This window comes from Carcharhinus amblyrhynchos, chromosome 23, assembly GCF_965287045.1.
Source record: "Carcharhinus amblyrhynchos chromosome 23, sCarAmb.v2.hapA, whole genome shotgun sequence".
Lineage (NCBI taxonomy): Eukaryota > Metazoa > Chordata > Chondrichthyes > Carcharhiniformes > Carcharhinidae > Carcharhinus > Carcharhinus amblyrhynchos.
Genome location: NC_137346.1, coordinates 43,334,151 through 43,354,632, shown reverse-complemented (window position 1 = coordinate 43,354,632; position 20,482 = coordinate 43,334,151). Strand labels below are relative to the sequence as shown.

At 49.7% G+C, this 20,482-nt stretch overlaps 1 protein-coding gene across 1 annotated transcript in view; it reads left to right on the top strand.

Moving 5' to 3' along the window:
- atp2a3 (ATPase sarcoplasmic/endoplasmic reticulum Ca2+ transporting 3) overlaps positions 1-20,482 on the top strand; it is a 249,484-nt gene that overhangs the window by 199,649 nt on the left and 29,353 nt on the right. The window contains exons 10-12 of the mRNA XM_080210950.1: positions 5,903-6,005; positions 10,679-10,810; positions 12,158-12,280. Coding sequence (XP_080067076.1) covers positions 5,903-6,005; positions 10,679-10,810; positions 12,158-12,280 — 358 coding nt within the window. The remainder of the gene's footprint in view (positions 1-5,902; positions 6,006-10,678; positions 10,811-12,157; positions 12,281-20,482) is intronic.

Below are 20,482 nucleotides of genomic sequence, written 5' to 3'. Positions count from 1 at the left end.
GGGCGGGGGAGGTCTATTGACCTCAGCCAGGATTCTCCGGTTTTGGGGTGAGAGCGGCTGGGGAACCCCACCTGCTAGCTTCCCTGTCCTTTCCAAGAGAGCTGACTGAGCTGCTCAGTATTGCCAACCTCCCCGAGTACTGTTTGGTACGACATGGTGTTTTGTGATAACCCATCTGCCACAGCACAGTCGAGAGTAACGTGTTGTAGTTCCTTATGATAAACTCTCTTTTTAGCCCCGATACTAATATAACAGCGTCTGTTGAAGCCTCGCTATCTAGTGAAGAGCCTGTGTTAAGCCGCACTATCTGTAACACTGACTCTTTGTAATGTCCTCCTTCAATGCTGGGCACCCAATTCAGAAGCAATAGGCTTGAGTGATTGGTCAGAGTTTGGGTTTGGATGATTTAGAATGTGATTGCTGTGTAGTCTCCATGAAGGACAACACAGGGAGTGTCCAGAATCAAACAGAAATGATGTTCCGTCCCCATCCTTTCACAATACAAACTAAGTCTCAAAAAATGCGTTTCCCTACCTCCCCTCTTGGAACTATTTCAAGTTGGCACCATTGTTAGCCCAGAGACCAAAAATGAGTGTTCCCATCTTCAAATATCATTACACAATGCGCAGAAATTGCGTGAAAGCCCAGAGTGATAGCCTATCTCCCAGTCATCAGTGCTAACCCTGCTGAGCTCAGTATAGATGTGATGTGGATGTGCCGGCATTGGACTGGGGTAAACACAGTAAAAAGTCTGACAACACCAGGTTTTAGTCCAACCGATTTATTTGATAGTAAACTCACAAGCTTTCGAGGGGACTCCCTCTTCGTCAGGTGAATGGAGAGTTCTGGCCTCAGACAGAGCATATAAAGCACAGACAGTTGAAAGATTACTGATTAGAATGCGAATCCTTACACCTAACCTGCTGTTCAAGTCTTAAAGTGGTCAACAATGTGAGTGGAAGGAGCACTGATCACAGGTTAAAGAGATGTGTATTGTCTCCAGACAGTACAGTAAGTGAGGTTTTGCAAACCCAGGCAAGTCACGGGGGTTACAGATAGTGTGACATGAACCCAAGATCCTGTAACTATCTGTAACCCCCGTGACTTGCCTGGGTTTGCAAAACCTCACTCACTGTGCTGTCTGGAGACAATACACATCTCTTTAACCTGTGATCAGTGCCCCTTCCACACACATGATCGGCCACTTTAGGACTTGAACAGCAGGTTAGGTGTAAGGATTCGCATTCTAATCAGTAATCTGTAAACTGCCTGTGCTTTATATGCTCTGTCCGAGGCCAGAACTCTCCATTCACCTGACGAAGAGGGAGTCCCCTCGAAAGCTTGTGAGTTTACTATCAAATAAATCGGTTGGACTAAAACCTGGTGTTGTCAGACTTTTTACTGAGCTCAGTATAGCACAGTGGGCCTCACAGCGCCAGGGACCTGGGTTCAGTTCCCGGCCTTGGGTCACTGTCTGTGTGGAGTTTGCACGTTCTCCCCACGTGTCTGTGTGGGGTTTCCTCCGGGTGCTCCGGTTTCCTCCCACAACCTAAAGATGTGTGGGTTAGGTGGATTGGCCATGCTAAGTTGCCCCTTCGTGTCAACAGGACTGTCCAGGGTAAGTGCATGGGGTTATGAGGTTAGGGCCTGGGTGGGATTGCAGTTGGTGCAGATCCAACGGGCTAATGGCCTCCTTCTGCGCTGTAGGATTCTATAATTCAGCGTTGGATAAATTCAGACCGGATAAGGTTAATGTAGCAAAGGGATGGGTGATTTACTTGGATATGTTGGAGAACGCTCTATTCAAACACTCATTAATTCTTCATATGGAGGAGTTTCACACTGCAACTGGCATTCATAGCCAGCACTGGAAAAAGATTTGTCAAATGTTAGTCTTCAGGTTGTACCAATGATATTGTAAGTGTCATTACAGCGGTAGTGTTGGAACTCCTGGTTGTGTGTGAAGTTGTACAGAGATGGAGATACCAGGTTAGCAGCAGTTGACCTTCAGGTCACCTTTCCCAGTGATGATTTCCTGGAGGTTGCAGCAACAACTTATTTATTGAGAGCAAAAATAGCATCATGTTTCAGTCCCTGAAAAATCACAGCAATACGGTGGAAAGATTGCTGCTATGTATCAGAGTAATTGGGGCTGTCAGCAGGGATTTCCACCTTTCAGCTGTTAACTCCATGTTAATGATCAAGTCGTCTACGCCATGTATCTTTCAGCCCATTGGCTCAAGAAGTGTAGCCTGAAAGAAAGTTAACCTACCATCAACGCAGAGTCACAACAAGGATAATTTGTTGGCCAGAGATGACATGAGTCTGGCTTCTCTCTGGTTCCTTGCAACGACAGCGAGGCAAATCTACTTCAGTTCCTCTGCGAAAGGTGGTGCAGATGTTCAAGAGAGAACATTACCGACATAACACTCTTTGCTGGGCTTGGAACCTGGCCAAATGTGTGGGACTGGAAGTTGTGCAGAGAAGTAAAGTTTATTTATTAGTCACAAGAAAGGCTTACTGAATACTGAATTTCCCTAGTCACCAATGTATCCCTGTTCGGATACATTGAGGGAGAATTTAGCATGGCCAATGCACCCAACTGAGGGAGAGAGTAAGAATGGGAGGAAACCGGGACACCCGGAGGAAGCCCACGCAGACACGGAGAGAATGTGCAGATTCCGCACAGATAGTGACCCAAGCCAGAAATTGGACCTGGGTCCCTGGCGCTGAGAGGCAGCAGTGCTAACCACTGTGCCACCGTGCTGCCCAAGAACACACACGTACAACGTGCTAATTACCAGTCTTTAATACACAAATATTGAAGCTTTTGACCATTTACGCTTCTTCACCATTGATGTAGACAGGGGCACGTTCTCCACCACGCTCCTGAAGATGGATGGATATCTCCTTCGTTTTACTGACACTGAGGGAGAGATTATTGCCATTGCAGCACTTCACAGATTCTCTATCTTATACCTACCCCCTTACCAAAAGCTTTGCTAAGATCTATGTAGACTACCTCACACGCAAGGTTTAATCAAGTTGGTAGAACACAATCTTCCCTCCATAAATCCATGGTGACTGTTCCTGATTAATCTCTGCCATTCTAAATTATGATTTCATCTGTCTCTTGCCACATTTTTCAATCACTTCCCCACTGCAAACTTTGAGGCTGACCAACCTGTAATTATTTGGGCTGTGTGTGCTGGAGTGGTTAGCAGTCCTCTGGCATCACACCTGCTCCTGTACAGAGAAGGCATTGGCATCGTAGTATTGTCACTGGACTAGTAATCCAGAGACCCACGGTAAATATCTGAGATCCAGGGTTCAAATCCCACTTCTTCAGATGGTGAAGGCTGAATTGAATTGGAAATCTACTAATGACCGTGGTACCACTGCTGATTGTTGTAAAAACCCATCTGGTTCACTGATGTAATTTAGGGGAGGAAATCTGCCATCTTTACCCAGTCTGGCCTACATGTAGCTCCAGACCCACAGCAATATGGTTGAATCTTAAAATACCCCCATTAAGGGCAATTAGAATTGGGCAATAAATGCATATAATATGTACAAATAGGTATAATGTTTGTAACAAAAGATTACGAAGGGCTTGGACAGAGCGGATAGTCAGAAGCTTTCTCCCAGGGTGGAAGAGTCAATTACTCAGGGGCGTAGGATTAAGGTGCGAGGGGCAAGGTTTAAAAGAGATGGACGAGGCAAGTTTTTCACACAGAGGGTGCTGGGTGCCTGGAGCTCACTGCTGGGGGAGGTAGTGGAAGCACATACGATAGTGACTTTTAAGGGGCGTCTGGACAAGTAGATTATTAGGATGGGAATAGAGGGATATGGTCCCCAGAAGGGTTGGGGGGTGGGGTGGGGGGGGGGGTAGCGTGGGTGGTCCATGTCTGGAGGATCAAAGGATCCTGTGCTGTAATTTTCCTTGTTCTGTCCCAGCCAGCGATGAATGAATGAATAAAAAAAGTGGGTGAATGAGTACAGAAGTGCTGTGAGTTGGCACGGGGCATGTGAGTGGTGGGGGGGGCACTGTACTGGCATGGAGGATATGGCGGGATTGAGGGGCCACTGGGGAGCACCAGATAGAGGAGCAGAATTTGGCGTGGAAGGTTTGTCTGAGACCTTTTGAAGTTATCTTTCAAAGGATTCCTGCTCGCAGGTTATGGATCACAGCTTCTCCCGGGGGCCGAGACTTCACAGACACTGCAGGGTCCTCGGCGATGCCTACTCCTGCAGTCGAACCATCCAGCTCAGGGTACTAGCTCGCCTGCCTACCCCTGCTTCCAATGCTAGTGAAAGCTGGAAGGGCTGGGAGCGGGGTCCTAGTTGACGTTTAAAAAGTTCTGCAGAGTATCCCCAACTCTGTGGAAATCTCCATCCCTCTCTCTCTCCACAGATGCTACCAAACCTGCCGAGTATTTCCAGCGTTTTCTGTTTTTATTTCAGTTGAGTTTACTGAACACTGACTAGAAACATTTTCCTGAGTGTAATTTTTTAAAAACCTCTACCTCTTTCACACTGCTCCTGCCCCAGTTCATACTGGGCTCATTGAAATTTCTGACTATCTGTCGTTCTCAGAAATTTGCCTCTATTTGTTCTCTCTCTTTGAGGCTCTCCAGTACACTCCTCAACTCAACCCGTTTGGCCTTATTTGATAGTAAAAGACTGAGGAGCGCGGACAGAGCGGATAGTCGGAAGCTTATTCCCAGGGTGGAAGAGTCAATCACTCGGGGGCACAGGTTTAAGATGTGAGGGGCAAGGTTTAAAGGAGATGGACGAGGCATATCACCCACCCCCACCCACCCCCCACCCCCCCCCCACCCCCCCCCCCCCCCGGCCTTCCAACGATCATTGTTTCTTCAACTAAAACTGTCACACCCCCAACCCCTCCCTCCCCCCCCTCCACCCCCCCTCCCCCCCCTCCACCCCCAACCCCTTCCTTCCCCCCTCCGCCCCTCCCCCCCTCCGCCCCCTCCACCCCCAACCCCTCCCTCGCCCCCCTCCACCCCCAACCCCTCCCTCGCCCCCCTCCACCCCCAACCCCTCCCTCGCCCCCCTCCACCCCCAACCCCTCCCTCCCCCCCCTCCACCCCCCCTCCACCCCCAACCCCTCCCTCCCCCCCTCCCCCCCCTCCCCCCCCCCTCCACCCCCCAACCCCTTCCTCCCCCCTCCACCCCCCCTCCCCCCCTCCCCCCCTCCACCCCCCTCCCCCCTCCACCCCCCCTCCCCCCCTCCACCCCCAACCCCTTCGTCCACCCCCAACCCCTCCCTCGCCCCCCTCCACCCCCAACCCCTCCCTCGCCCCCCTCCACCCCCAACCCCTTCCTTCCCCCCCTCCACCCCCAACCCCTCCCTCGCCCCCCTCCACCCCCAACCCCTCCCTCGCCCCCCTCCACCCCCAACCCCTCCCTCGCCCCCCTCCACCCCCAACCCCTTCCTCCCCCCCCTCCACCCCCAACCCCTCCCTCGCCCCCCTCCACCCCCAACCCCTTCCTTCCCCCCCTCCACCCCCAACCCCCTTCCTTCCCCCCCCTCCACCCCCAACCCCTTCCTCCCCCCCTCCACCCCCAACCCCTCCCTCCCCCCCTCTCCACCCCAACCCCTTCCTCCCCCCCACTCCACCCCCAACCCCTTCGTCCCCCCCTCCACCCCCAACCCCTCCCTCGCCCCCCTCCACCCCCAACCCCTTCCTCCCCCCTCCACACCCCTCCACCCCCCCTCCACCCCTCCACCCCCCCTCCACCCCCCCCACTCTCTTCTCCTCTGAAAACCCCCCAGCCAGGAATACTGTTTACTGCTACAGAAGAAACATTGGAGAGTAATTAACCCCAGGCAGTGTTCTGGAATGCCGCTGAGCTAAGTGAAGTGTTTTGTCCTTCGCAGGTTAATGGGGGATAAACCCTGTCAGTCTGGTGGTTACACCGGGCTGGTGGAGCTGGCTACTATCTGTGCACTGTGTAATGATTCCTCGCTGGATTTTAATGAGGTGAGTACAGCTTTATTTGTTTTAACAGCAACATTCAGTTGTAAAAAGCACCTGCTGAGGACTTCATCTAAGGACATTGTACCCAGGGGCATTTATACTGTCCTGAAGTTTATTCTGTGCCCATTAATCATGTTTCCTCAATTACAGCTCAAAATCTTTCTCTTCCTTTTATTGTCCTGAATCCCTGACAACACTCTCACCCACTGAGAGCGGATGTTATTTGGGGGGTGGCTGTGGCTGTGTGAGACTCGAGTGGGGGGGGTCGGTGTTTATCACTCTTTGCAGCATGGTTATGTGTCTGTTTCGCAGGGTGGAGGGGGTGCATGTGAGTCTTTTTGTGGGGGGAGGGGGTCTATGTGTGTGTCTGGAGGGTGTATGTGTGTGTTTATGACGGGATGTGTGTGTCTGTTTGTGGGGGGATGTGTGTGCGTGGGGGTGTGTGTACCTGTCTGTCTTGGGGGATGTGTGTGCTCCTGCGGGAGGGATTTTGTGTGTGTGTGTGTGTCTGTGTGTGTGTGTCTGTCTTGGAGGGGACGTGTGTGTAGGGGTGGAGGCAGGGGAGTGTGTGTCTGTCTGTGTGGGAATGTGTGTGTTTGTATCTTGGGTGTGTGTGTCTGTGGGGGGAATGTGTCTGTGGGGGGAATGTGTGTGTGTGTGTGTGTGTCTGGGGGGGATGTGTGTGTGTGTGTGTGTCTGGGGTGTGTGTGTGTGTGTGTGTGTCTGGGGGGGATGTGTGTGTGTGTGTGTGTGTGTCTGGGGGGGATGTGTGTGTGTGTGTGTCTGGGTGGGATGTGTGTGTGTGTCTGGGGGGGATGTGTGTGTGTGTGTGTCTGGGGGGGATGTGTGTGTGTGTGTGTCTGGGGGGGATGTGTGTGTGTGTGTGTGTCTGGGGGGGATGTGTGTGTGTGTGTGTGTCTGGGGGGGATGTGTGTGTGTGTGTGTGTCTGGGGGGGATGTGTGTGTGTGTCTGGGGGGGATGTGTGTGTGTGTGTGTGTCTGGGGGGGATGTGTGTGTGTGTGTGTGTCTGGGGGGGATGTGTGTGTGTGTGTGTGTCTGGGGGGGATGTGTGTGTGTGTGTGTGTCTGGGGGGGATGTGTGTGTGTGTGTCTGGGGGGGATGTGTGTGTGTGTGTGTGTCTGGGGGGGATGTGTGTGTGTGTGTGTGTGTGTGTCTGGGGGGGATGTGTGTGTGTGTGTGTGTGTGTGTGTGTCTGGGGGGGATGTGTGTGTGTGTGTCTGGGGGGGATGTGTGTGTGTGTGTCTGGGGGGGATGTGTGTGTGTGTGTCTGGGGGGGATGTGTGTGTGTGTGTCTGGGGGGGATGTGTGTGTGTGTGTTTCTGGGGGGGATGTGTGTGTGTGTGTGTCTGGGGGGGATGTGTGTGTGTGTGTGTCTGGGGGGGATGTGTGTGTGTGTGTGTCTGGGGGGGATGTGTGTGTGTGTGTGTCTGGGGGGGATGTGTGTGTGTGTGTTTCTGGGGGGGATGTGTGTGTGTGTGTGTCTGGGGGGGATGTGTGTGTGTGTGTGTCTGGGGGGGATGTGTGTGTGTGTGTGTCTGGGGGGGATGTGTGTGTGTGTGTGTCTGGGGGGGATGTGTGTGTGTGTGTGTCTGGGGGGGATGTGTGTGTGTGTGTGTCTGGGGGGGATGTGTGTGTGTGTGTCTGGGGGGGATGTGTGTGTGTGTGTGTGTGTGTGTGTGTCTGGGGGGGATGTGTGTGTGTGTGTCTGGGGGGGATGTGTGTGTGTGCGTGTGTGTGTGTCTGGGATGGTGAGAGACACTCTGGGGATGTGAGAGTATGTTTGCTGGGTTTGTGTCTGTGACTGGGTGAGTGCAGGACAGCTCATGTTAGACTGCAGGGATGTCTGCGGTTGTTTGTGATGAGTCAGAAGTAAGGTTCTTAATTAATCTTGTACTTTGTAACATCAAATGACATCCATCATTCCAAGTGGAACGTAGCCTGAATCTTAACTCCGTGGAACTCGATTATAGAGTGACAAATATTCTTCTCATTCTCCAGTCAGTCATGTGTTGGGAATTGAATAGCAGTTTTCACTCACTATCTGCCTCTGTGTGAATGTAGTTAACGCGTTGGATTTCTTGGCTTCTCTTTCTTGCTCTCCCCATTCCCTTCATTTTTAATCGGTCCTTTCCCAGTTCTGATTGGATTCAGAACATTGGCCTTTTGTCTTTCCCACTCACTGACTGATTCTTTTAATATTGTGCACCATGTGTCTCTTAAGTTTTACTCAATATTGTTTCACTTCTGTCTTTAATTGTTATTAGTATTAATATTCACGTTATTGAGAATTTATTATTGAACAATCCTGAGTCTGCTACGAGCTACACTAATAACCAACTTAAACTGACCAGTTGCACACGAAACCTGGAGAAACACGCGTCTACAGTGACCGTTCTCTGCACACAAAAGGAATATGCTCAAGCATCTTTAAGTTACTCGGGAGCTTGGAGAACCCAGAGTTTTCCTGTTGCCTTCTCCACAGCAGCGCCTCGGCCAACCAGAGTCGAAATGCCAACCAGTTAGGAAAAGTAGAATTTATTTACTAGTCACAAATAGGCTTACATTAACGCTGCAATGAAACTACTGCGAAAATCCCCTCGTCGCCACACTCCGGCACCTATTCGGGAACACTGAGGGAGAATTTATCATGGCCAGTGCACCCTAACCTGCACATCTTTGGACTGTGGGAGGAAACCCATGCAGACACGGGGAGAACATGCAAACTCTGCACAGACAGTGACCCAAACTGGGAATCAAACTCGGGTCCCTGGCGCCGTGAGGCAGCGGTGCTAACCACTGTGGCACCGTGCTGCACACCCCCCCTCCCCTCCCCTCCATGGCCCCCTCTTTTCTCCTGTAGTCTAATTTGTTGTTTTTGTTTGAAATTTGACATTTTTGTGTTTGTTGTAATCAGTGCGAGACAAAACATGTCGCCAACCCTGGCAATGTCTCTTTTCAGCAATATTCAAGATTCTGTTATATATTAACAGTCTCACGTGCAGACACTTTCCGTCTACCAAGTCTTTCTTTCTGTTTTTCTGTTTTTGTCACACTTTTGAGCTTTCTCTCATTAAGAAGTTTCCAAACCAAACAGGAATTTAGAAGAATGAGGTGTACGAGATGATAAATGGTATGGATAAAGTAGGCATGGAGCGGATGCTTCCGCTGGTGGGATGTTCTAAGATAAGAGGTCATAGTCTTAGGATAAGGGGCGGCAAATTTAAAACAGAGCTGAGGAGAAACTACTTCCAAAGTAGTTGTGAACCTGTGGAATTCGCCACCCCAAAGTGCGGTGAATGCTGGGACAGTGAGTAAATTTTAGGAGGAGTTAGACAGATTTTTAATTGGTAATGGGCTTGAAGGGTTATGGGGAGAAGGCAGGAAAATGGGGATGAGGAGCCTATCAGCCAAATGGCAGAGCGGACTCGATGGGTCGAATGGCCTAATTCTGCTCCTATGTCTTATGAAGTTATAAATTATAATGTAAGCTTTCCAGACAGCGATTGCATCCTCTGGTCAGGGAGAAGCTCCTTTACCAAATTGCAGTGAATTCTTTTGCTATTGAAATGTTAAGCTACCTTGAAGTCAGAGAATTATACAAAAATATGGAGATAAAATGCAATTCCAAAGAGGGATTGGCATATAGTCTGGTTTAATTATCTCCCGTCTGCTAATGGTGCATCAGCTGAAGATTACACGTGGTGCTAAGTCCCGTGGGAGAGTATCCATCACAGTATCTCCTGTAAAATGGATGAGAAGATTTTGAGCTTTGCATGATGACCAAGCTCTTTCCACCAAAGAGAGGAAAGCTGGAAAAGCTCAGCAGGTCTGGCAGCAACTGTGAGGAGAGGAACTGAGTTCATGTTTTGAGTCCATTTGGCTCTTTATCAGAACTGAGAGAGGGAGAATCTGTTAGGTACTATACTGTAGCTGGAAGAGATTGCCATTAAAGTGTAGCAATCCTAAAAGAACAAGAGATAGATGACCAGGCAGGCAATGGAGTGATTTTGCATTGGGATAGAAAAGTATGAAATATAAAAAAGGCTTAAGATGGAAGAGAAAGGTCATAGAGGTCATAGGACTAGGGGGCACAGCCTCAAGATAAGGGGGGGGGTGCAGTTTAGAATGGAGTTGAGGAGGAACTTCTTCACTCAAAGGGTGGTGAATCTCTGGAATTCTCTGCCCGTTGAAGTGATGGAGGCTGCCTCGCTGAATATATTTAAGTCACGGGTAGATAGGTTTCTGATAGACGGGAATTAAGGGGAGAAAGCGGGAAAGTGGAACTGATCCACTTCAGATCAGCCATGATCTTATCGAATGGCGGGGCAGGCTCGAAGGGCTAGATGGCCTACTCCTGCTCCTATTTCTTATGTTCCCATAGTCTAAATTTGATTAACTCAGTGTTGAGTCCTGAGGACTGTAATGTGCCAAATGGGAAGATGAGATGCTGCTCCTCCAGTTTTGCGTTGGGCTTCACTGGAGCACTGCAGCAGGTCAAGGATGGACCTGTGGACATGAGAGCAAGGTGTTGACTTAAGATGGCAAGCAACTGGAAGTTTGGGTTTGAGTGTGGTTCTGACAGTATGATCTAAACCTTGTGATGATATCTCGGTGTGCAGCGCTGATCCGTCTCTCGTTTTTACTCTTCTCCCAGGCCAAGGGAGTTTATGAGAAGGTCGGTGAAGCTACGGAAACTGCGCTGACCTGTTTGGTGGAAAAGATGAACGTTTTCAACTCTGACCTCAGTGGCCTTAGCAAAGTGGAAAGAGCCACTTACTGCAACAATGTGAGTAACGGCTGTTGTCTGGCCACGATTATAATATGGAGAAACAAGGCTGTGGTGATTGTAGCATGCTTATTTACAGCAAAGTGTTTCTGGGAGGTGCGACCAACCGTCTTTGGCTTTCACCAAGTCACAGAAGTGCAGGGAAGCCCCCACGTGCACCCGTGACCTTCTCTCGCTGGGCAAACCAAGGTAACTTAAATGCCATGAGGCTGAATTTCCATGGCCATTAGGGTGGCACGATGACGCAGTGGTTCATACTGCTGCCTCACAGTGCCAGGGACCCAGGTTCGATTCCAGCCTCGGGTCACTGTCTTTGGGGAGTTTGGTACAGTTTACAGGGGAGCGATGGCTTTATTTAATTTACACTTTTATTCCCTGAACTTTGAAGAGTTTTTCATTGCCTGTGTGTTCATTTATTGAGGTGTGAAGTGGGTAATAGTTATTTGTCATTGATATTGTGAATGGCTCGATTAGTTGACAACTTCATGAGAATGATAAGGGGGCAATGTATATCAAACCTGTGTCCAGGTTTCCTCCGGGTGATCTGGTTTCCTCCTGCGATCCAAAGATGTGCGGGATAGATTGATTGGCCATGCTAAATTAATCCTATTGTTAGGGGATTAGCAGGGTAAATATCTGGGGTTACAGGAGTAGGACCTGGGTGGGATTGTTGTCAGTACAGACTCAATGGACCAAATGGCCGCTTCCTGCATTGTAGGGATTCTGTGATTCCATGGCAACTATTATCCACTTCACACCTCATAATCCTGTCAAAATAAACACAAGGAGATTGAAAAAAACTCTTCAAAGAGTGATCAGGTTATTAAAAGGCGATAAAGTTGTCAATCAAACAAGGCTAGCGCTCCTCGGCAAACTGACAACTGTATCCACAGAAGCAGTTAAAACAGATAACCAGGCATTCATATTCTCCCAGAGGGCCTCATTATGAATGCTCGGCTGAGCACCAAGAATGGCTATTGCACTGGGCTCAGTAGGTAATATTGGTACAGTTTGCAGGGGAGTGATGGCTTTGTTTAATTTACGCTTTTATTACCTGAACTTTGAAGAGTTTTTCATTGCCTGTGTGTTCATTTGCATCAGATTAAGGTGTGAAGTGGTTAGTAGTTATTCGTCATTGAATGGCTCGATTGGTTGACAACTTCATGAGAAGATAAGGGGGCAATGTATATCAAAGGGCATTTTAAATGGCTGTTTCTTTTGGTTTCCCACACACGAGTAAAGTTACATTGTGTTTCACAATCCTTTGAGGTGCTGTAATTCTGTGGAGTTCCTCAGTGGCTTCTAATCTGCGGCTGACCTTCTGACACAGATCTCACTCTCTCGTAGGTCATCAAGCAGCTCATGAAGAAGGAGGTGACCCTGGAATTCTCCCGCGATCGCAAGTCCATGTCGGTCTATTGCTCTCCCGCCAAACCCACAGTGGGATCAGGAAACAGGATGTTTGTGAAGGTAAGAGGTCACCACTCAATGACAGAGAGAGGACCAGGTCAGGTGCGCAGAGTTGGGACATTTTCCAGCTAAAAACCCGGAGTTGGAATTTTTTTGTCCTGAGTAGGGGGTGGGCGGGGGTGCAGACGAGATTAGTAGTCAGGCCCTTTGCCCCTGAACCGAGCCTGGAGGTTGCCAGGTGAGGACTCAAGCTGGGTGGGAGGCCAGTGGGTGAGCAGGTCAGCAGGGTGGGAGGCCATTGGGTGAGCAGGTCAGCAGGGTGGGAGGCCATTGGGTGAGCAGGTCAGCAGGGTGGGAGGCCATTGGGTGAGCAGGTCAGCAGGGTGGGAGGCCATTGGGTGAGGAGGTCAACAGGGTGGGAGGCCATTGGGTGAACAGGCCAGCGGGGTGGGAGGCCATTGGGTGAGCAGGTCAGCAGGGTGGGAGGCCATTGGGTGAGGAGGTTAACAGGGTGGGAGGCCATTGGGTGAGCAGATCAGCAGGGTGGGAGGCCATTGGGTGAACAGGTCAGCAGGGTGGGAGGCCATTGGGTGAACAGGCCAGCAGGGTGGGAGGCCATTGGGTGAGGAGGTCAACAGGGTGGGAGGCCATTGGGTGAACAGGCCAGCGGGGTGGGAGGCCATTGGGTGAGGAGGTCAACAGGGTGGGAGGCCATTGGGTGAACAGGCCAGCGGGGTGGGAGGCCATTGGGTGAGCAGGTCAACAGGGTGGAAGGCCATTGGGTGAACAGGTCAGCAGGGTGGAAGGCCATTGGGTGAACAGGTCAGCAGGGTGGAAGGCCATTGGGTGAACAGGTCAGCGGGGTGGGAGGCCATTGGGTGAGCAGGTCAGTGGGGTGGAAGGCCATTGGTTGAGCAGGTCAGCGGGGTGAAAGGCCATTGGGTGAACAGGTCAGCAGGGTGGAAGGCCATTGGGTGAGCAGGCCAGCGGGGTGGAAGGCCATTGGGCGAGCAGGTCAGCGGGGTGGAAGGCCATTGGGCGAGCAGGTCAGCGGGGTGGAAGGCCATTGGGTGAGGAAATCAGCAGTGTAGAAGGCCATTGGCTGAGGAAGGAAGCTGGGCTAAGGCCACTGAATGAGAAGGTGAACTGAGCAGGGGGAATCCTCAGCACTCCGACACTTTGTGAAAGATTGAAAGAAGGCAATAAGACAATGCATATCACTCCAGCCTCCACCTCGCCCCCCCACCACAACCTCACCCTGCCCAGACACCCACATACTCCCCCACTTCCACCCTCCCAAACCATTGTACCTCATGCCCCTGTGCCCACTCCCTGCGGCACCCTCAGTGCCAACCTCTGTCCTTGTATCCATAGTAAACAATTGACACTCAAAACTCAACTATGTGAAAGTAAATAAGGGGCAGGTCTATTTTAATACCAGACAGCTCCCTTTGGCAGTTTATTTTGACAGGTCTGTAAACGGTTTTGATTAACCTGACACTAATGAGTTCCTGCACGTTTTTGCCGACTGCGCACTCCTGACTGATCGAAATCGCACGTCAGTGGAGGTAGCTGGAAAGGTCGGTGTCTCCGTAAGCCGTGCACACGTCTCCCCCCCCCCCACACAACCCGAGACAATTCCTGGCCAAACGAGAACGGGAAGTGCCGTGTTCAGGAATGGGGCTCCCGATTCCGGGGCTCGTCCGCAGAGGGAAGGCCCTGTGTCCCGGTGAGAATCCCAGAGGGTCAGCCAGCACTGATTAGACTCTGACTCCCCCGCTGCCAGTCAGTCAAACAGCAGGTTAAAGTCAAACCACAGGAGGGGAAGAAAAAAATCACAAGAAAATTTGAAGGGCGTTTTGAATGAGGCAACATCACCGACAGACTGAAACTTAATAGCTTTCTCACCATGAGGAATTTCCAATGCTGACAAAAGGACTGGAATGCTGTATTCGCCCTTCAATTCTTGCCATAGTATTATTTTTGCGGATTTTCTTGCCTTGCCATTATAATACACATTTAATGTAGACATTCAGAGGCGTCAGGAGAGGTCCAGAATTGTCTTGGAAAAGCTAGTTTAAACACGAAGTAAAAACCTGGCAGGGTGACTGACTGTTTAAAAGAAAATGCGATCAATGTTTTATTTAATCTTTCGCTTTATGAATTGGTACTGCCTTTGGAGCAGATCCACAGGATCAGCGGCACAGGGGGTTAGCACTGCTGCCTCTCAGCGCCAGGGAGCCGGGTTCGATTCCCGGCTTGGGTCACCGTCTGTGCGGAGTCTGCACATTCTCCCCGTATCTGCATGGGTTTCCTCCCACGGTCCGAAAGACAGGCAGGTTGGCCGTGCTAAATTCTCCCTCAGTGTGTCCAAGCAGGTGCCAGGGTGTGGCGACTCGGGGATTTTCGCAGTAACTTCATTGCGGTGTAAACGTAAGCCTACTTGTAACACTAGTAAATAAACTTTATAACCTAACAATTTAGGTCGGAGATCCGGGAGTCCTGTTTGATCTTCCCACCCATTCACTTTGAAGATGGGAAAATCCTACCAGGTTTACACAGTACCCAATATTCACACCCGGCAGGCTGGCGCATTTACACACTGCCATTTATTATACTAACAGCCCTTGAATCTAAAAGGCTGTACCATGTAATGATTTACCTAATTGGTTTTTCAGTTGGGTCCATTGTATTCATGCTTTCTACTGTAGCAGCCCTTGTAAAATATGGGTGCCCCCTTGGCAGCTGTCCAGATGTGCTGTGTGTATACTGCCGCCTGGTATCTGCTTACCTCCCGGATGTTTATGGGAGCTGTGCTGGGATTTCCTCACACTCGTTTGGCAGGAGATGAGACCAGGAGTGCCATCTGTCACTTTCACAGGAGTGACTTCACATTAGACCCGGTTCAAGGCCTCATTTTAATAAAGAACAGAAGAAAATTCCAGCACAGGACCAGGCCCTTCGGCCCTCCAAGCCTGCACCGACCATGCTGCCCGACTGAACTAAAACCCCCTACCCTTCCAGGAACCATATGCCTCTATTCCCATCCTGTTCACGTGCTTGTCAAGACGCCCCTTAAAAGTCACTACCGTATCCGCTTCCACTCCCTCTCCCGGGAACGAGTTCCAGGCACCCACTACTCTCTGTGTAAGAAATCTTGCCTCGTACATCTCCTTTAAACCTTACCCCTCGCAGCTTAAACCTGTGCCCCCTAGTAATTGACTCTTCCACCCTGGGAAAAAGCTTCTGACTATCCACTCTGTCCATGCCCCTCATAATCTTGTAGACTTCTATCAGGTCTCCCCTCAACCTCTGTTGTTCCAGTGAGAACAAACCAAGTTTCTCCAACCTCTCCTCGTAGCTAATGCCCTCCATATCAGGGCACCATCCTGGTAAATCTTTTCTGTACCCTCTCCAAAGTCTCCACATCCTTCTGGTAGTGTGGCGACCAGAATTGAACACTATATTCCAGTGCAGCCTCACTAAGGTTCTGTAAAACTGCAACATGACTTGCCAGTTTTGAAACTCAATGCCTCGGCTGATGAAGGCAAGTATGCCGTATGCCTTCTTGACTACCTTCTCCACCTGCATTGCCACTTTCAGTGACCTGTGTACCTGTACACCCAGATCCCTCTGCCTATCAATACTCTTAAGGTTTCTGCCATTTACTGTATATTTCCTATCTGTATTAGACCTTCCAAAATGCATTACCCCACACTTGTCTGGATTAAACTCCATCTGCCATCTCTCCTCCCAAGTCTCCAACTGATCTATATCCTACTGTATCCTCTGATGGTCCTCATCGCTATCCACAAATCCACCAACCTTTGTGTCATCCACAAACTTACTAATCAATCCAGTTACATTTTCCTCCAAATCATTTATATATATTACATAGAGCAAAGGTCCCAGCACTGATCCCTGAGGAACACCGCTTGTCACAGCCCTCCATTCAGAAACACACCCTTCCACTGCTACCCTCTGTCTTCTATGACTGAGCCAGTTTTGTATCCATTTGCCAGCTCACCTCTGATCCCATGTGACTTCACCTTCTGCACCCTCTCCCATGAGGGACCTTGTCAAAGGCCTTACTGAAGTCCATGTAGACAACATCCACTGCCCTACCCTCATCAATCATCTTCGTCACTTCCTCGAAAAACTCGATCAAGCTAGTGAGACACGACCTCCCCTTCACAAAACCATGTTCCCTCTCACTAATATGTCCACTTATTTCCAAGAGGGAATAAATCCTGTCTCGAAGAATCCTCTCCAATAATTTCCCCACGACTGATGTAAGGCTCACTGGCCTGTAATTCCCTGGATTATTCTTGCTACCCTTCTTAAACAAAGGAACAACTTTGACTATTCTCCAATCCTCTTGGACCCCCCCCCCATAAGAAGTCTCACAACACCAGGTTAAAGTCCAACAGGTTTATTTGGTAGCACAAGCCACTAGCTTTCGGAGCACTGCCCCTTCATCAGGTGAGTGGGAGTTCTGTTTAGAAACAGGGTATATAGAGACACAAACTCAATTTACAAAATAATGATTGGAATGCGAGTCTTTACAGGTAATCAATCTTAAAGGTACAGACAATGTGAATAGAGAGAACGTTAAGCACAGGTTTGACTTGTGTTTAACGCTCTCCCCACTCTGTGTCTGTACCTTTAAGACGTGATTACCTGTAAAGACTCGCATTCCAACCATTATTTTGTAAATTGAGTTTGTGTCTAAATGTGCGCTATTTGTGGACTCAGCTCCTCATTCGCCTGAAGAAGGAGTGACACTCTGAAAGCTCGTGCTCCCAAATAAACCCTGTTGGACTTTAACCTGGTGTTGTGAGACTTCTTACTGTGTTTACCCCAGTCCAACGCCGGCATCTCCGCATCATGACCTCCCCTGTAGCCAGTGAGGATACAAAGATTTCTCTCAAGGCCCCAGCAATTCCCTCCCTTGCAGAGAATAAAATCTGCCTCTAGCTGAGGCACTTATCGGAGCTAATGTTTTTCAACAGCGAGACGATTGTCTGCTTCTCCCTCACCCACTGCCTTGTTAATTGGCCTCCTTGATTTCCTCTTGTCCCACTTGCGTTACACAAATTAATTTTGGAGGCTGCCCCAGGAAGGTGTGTTTGCGCTACCCCCCAGTGAAAGCCACTATACCCAGAGGTTTGAGTTGTGGTGTTAGATGTATCTGTCCTGAACCCATGGGTCCTTGGCAGCGGGGTGGATAAAGAAACCAGAGTTCCTGTCATGTGCTGTCAAAGTGAAAGATTTGGTCTTAAGTCCACAAACAGAAAAGCTCGCCATAGTTAGTGGTTTGCAATGGTCAGAACCACCACTCATTGACAACTTGTGATGAGCAGAAGAACAAACCTTCATTTCTTTAGCGTCGTTCATGACATCAGAATATCCCACAGTACTTAGCAGCCAATGAAATAATTCTGAAGTGTCGTCAGTGTGGGGAAACGAGGCAACCAATTTACACACAGCAAGATCCCACAAACAGCATTGAGAGCAGTGGTCAAACCATCTGCTGTTGGCAGTGTGGTTTGAGGGATTAGTTTTGGCCAGGACGCTGCAAGGGAGGGAGGAAGATGCTCTTTCAGAGCATCAGTGGAGATTTAATGAGCCAAATGATGGCCTCCTGCACTGTAGGGATTCCGTAGTTAATAATTTGATTTGATTTATTATTGTCACGTACTGGGATACAGTGAAAAGTATTTTTCCTTGTGCACTTTACAGACAAAGCATACCATTCGTAGAGAAGTAAAGGAGAGGGTGCAAAATATGAAGTTATAGCCAGAGAATCATGGAATGCAGAAAGAGGCCATTTAGCTAATCATGTCTGCACCAACCACGATCACTCCCAGTCCCTATCCCTGTAACTCCATTGTATTTACCCTGACACTAAAGGGCAATTCAGCACGGCCAATCAACCTAACCCCGCACATCTTTGAACTGTGGGAGGAAACCGGAGCACCCGGAGGAAACCCACGCAGACACGAGGAGAATGTGCAAACGTGACCCAAGGCGGGAATCGAACCCAGGTCCCCGGAGCTGTGGGGCAGCAGTGCGAACTGAGGGGTATTGACAGGGTGGAGGTGGAGAGGATGTTTCCTCTTGTGGGAGGATCAGGAACTAGGGGTCACTGGGAAAAAAAAATAAGAGGTCACTTATTTAAAATGGAGATAAAGAATATGTCTTTAACACCAGGTTAAAGTCCAACAGGTTTATTTGGTAGCTCAAGCTGTCAGAGTGTCACTCCTCCTTCAGGTGAGTGAGGAGCTGTGTTCATAAACAGCGCACGCATAGACACAAACTCAAGGGCAGCACGGTAGCCCAGTGGGTTGGCACTGCTGCTTCACAGCTCCAGGGTCCTGGGTTCGATTCCCGGCTCGGGTCACTGTCTGTGTGGAGTTTGCACATTCTCCTCGTGTCTGCGTGGGTTCGCTCCAGTTTCCTCCCGCAGTCCAAAGATGTGCGGGTTAGGTTGATTGGCCGTGCTGAGAAATTGCCCCCTTAGTGTCCAGGGATGTGTAGGTTAGAGGGATTAGTGGGTATAACATGTAGGGATATGGGGGTAGGGCCTGGGTGGGATTGTGTTCGGTGCAGACTCGATGGGCTGAATGGCCTCTTTCTGCACTGTAGGGTTTCTATGGTTCTTTCAGAGGGTGGTGAGTCTCTGGAACTGCGTTCCTCGGAAGGCAGTGGAAGCAGAGTCTTTGAATAATTCTAAGGCAGAACTTGATTAATAAAGGGGTCAAAGGTTACCAGGGGTCGGCGAGAATGTGGGGTTGAGGTTACAATCAGGTCAGAGATGATTTTGTTGGATGAGGGAGCAGGCTCGATGGGCTGAATGGCCTCTTCCTGCTCCTAATTCATATGTCCATAAGTTATTTTTTTACCACTTGTGCGAAGCACTGAAGGATGTTTGATGACACTGTGTATAAATGAGATGTTGTTGAAATGGGTGTGCAGGATTTGGGAATGATGAATGTGGGAAGCCAGTGTGGAGTGCGTTGGAATAAGGAAGTCTAAGCGTACGTTGAGGATTTCACCTGTAGATGGGCTGAGGCAGGAGCCATGTGAGGAAGATGGAAATCGGTGGCTTTTCAGCGGATCCGTGATAGGAAACCCAACTCATTAAGGTTGCAAACAGCCTCATAGCTTCCAGGGAAAGAGGTGACATCAGTAGCTAAGAAACACAGACTGTGATTTTCCAGTCCCGACGTGCCGGGTCCCGAGACGAGCCAGCCAAAAGTCCATTGACTTCGGCAGGGCTGGAAAATCCCACCTGCAGGCAGGGCTGGGAAATCCCATAGGTTGTGGTGAGGACAGAAGACGATGGCTTCTGTCATCTTGATATGTAATGGAAGGAATTTCTGCTCATCAAGCACAAGATGTCAAACTAACAGCCGATCAACTTACGCAAGGATATTTTGGCCTTGGAGGGAGTGCAGGGGAGGTTTACTAGGCTGATACCAGAGTTGAGGGGGTTGAGCTATGAGGAGAGGCTGAATAAACTAGGCTTGTACTCGTTAGAGTTTAGAAGAATGAGGGGAGATCTCATTGAGACGTATAAGATGATGAATGGGATGGATAGGATAGAGGTGGAGAGACTCTTCCCGCTCAGAAAGGACAGTAGGACTAGGGGGCACAGCCTCAAGATAAAGGGGGGGCGGTTTAGAACGGAGTTGAGGAGGAACTTCTTCACTCAAAGGGTGGTGGATCTCTGGAATTCTCTGCCCGTTGAAGTGGTGGAGGCTACCTCACTAAATATATTTAAGACGCGGGTTGATGGGTTTTTGATAAGCGAGGGGATTAAGGGTTATGGGGAGAGGGCGGGAATGTGGAACTGAGCCACGACTGATCAGCCATGATCTTATTGAATGGCGGGGCAGGCTTGAGGGGCTAGATGGCCTACTCCTGCTCCTATTTCTTATGTTCTTATGTTCAACCGATTGACTTCAGAGCCAGAGTGATAGCTCTGAGCCAAGATGACATCTAAACAAGTTTTAGAAATATCTCCTCCTGTGTATTCATCCAGCACCCCCAGCTTTTACACTACGCACACAACTGGAAGAGCCGTTAGGGGGCACATGTGTACCAAGCACTCTCAGGGGCAGGCTGCAAAAGGCGCCACGTGAGTGGATGCTGGCGATATTATTCCTTTCATTTGGTTTCTCCCCTCCCTTCTAAATACAGTACCATGACCCTGGGCTATGCGGAGACTTGCAGACAGGGGTTACCCAGAGAGAATCA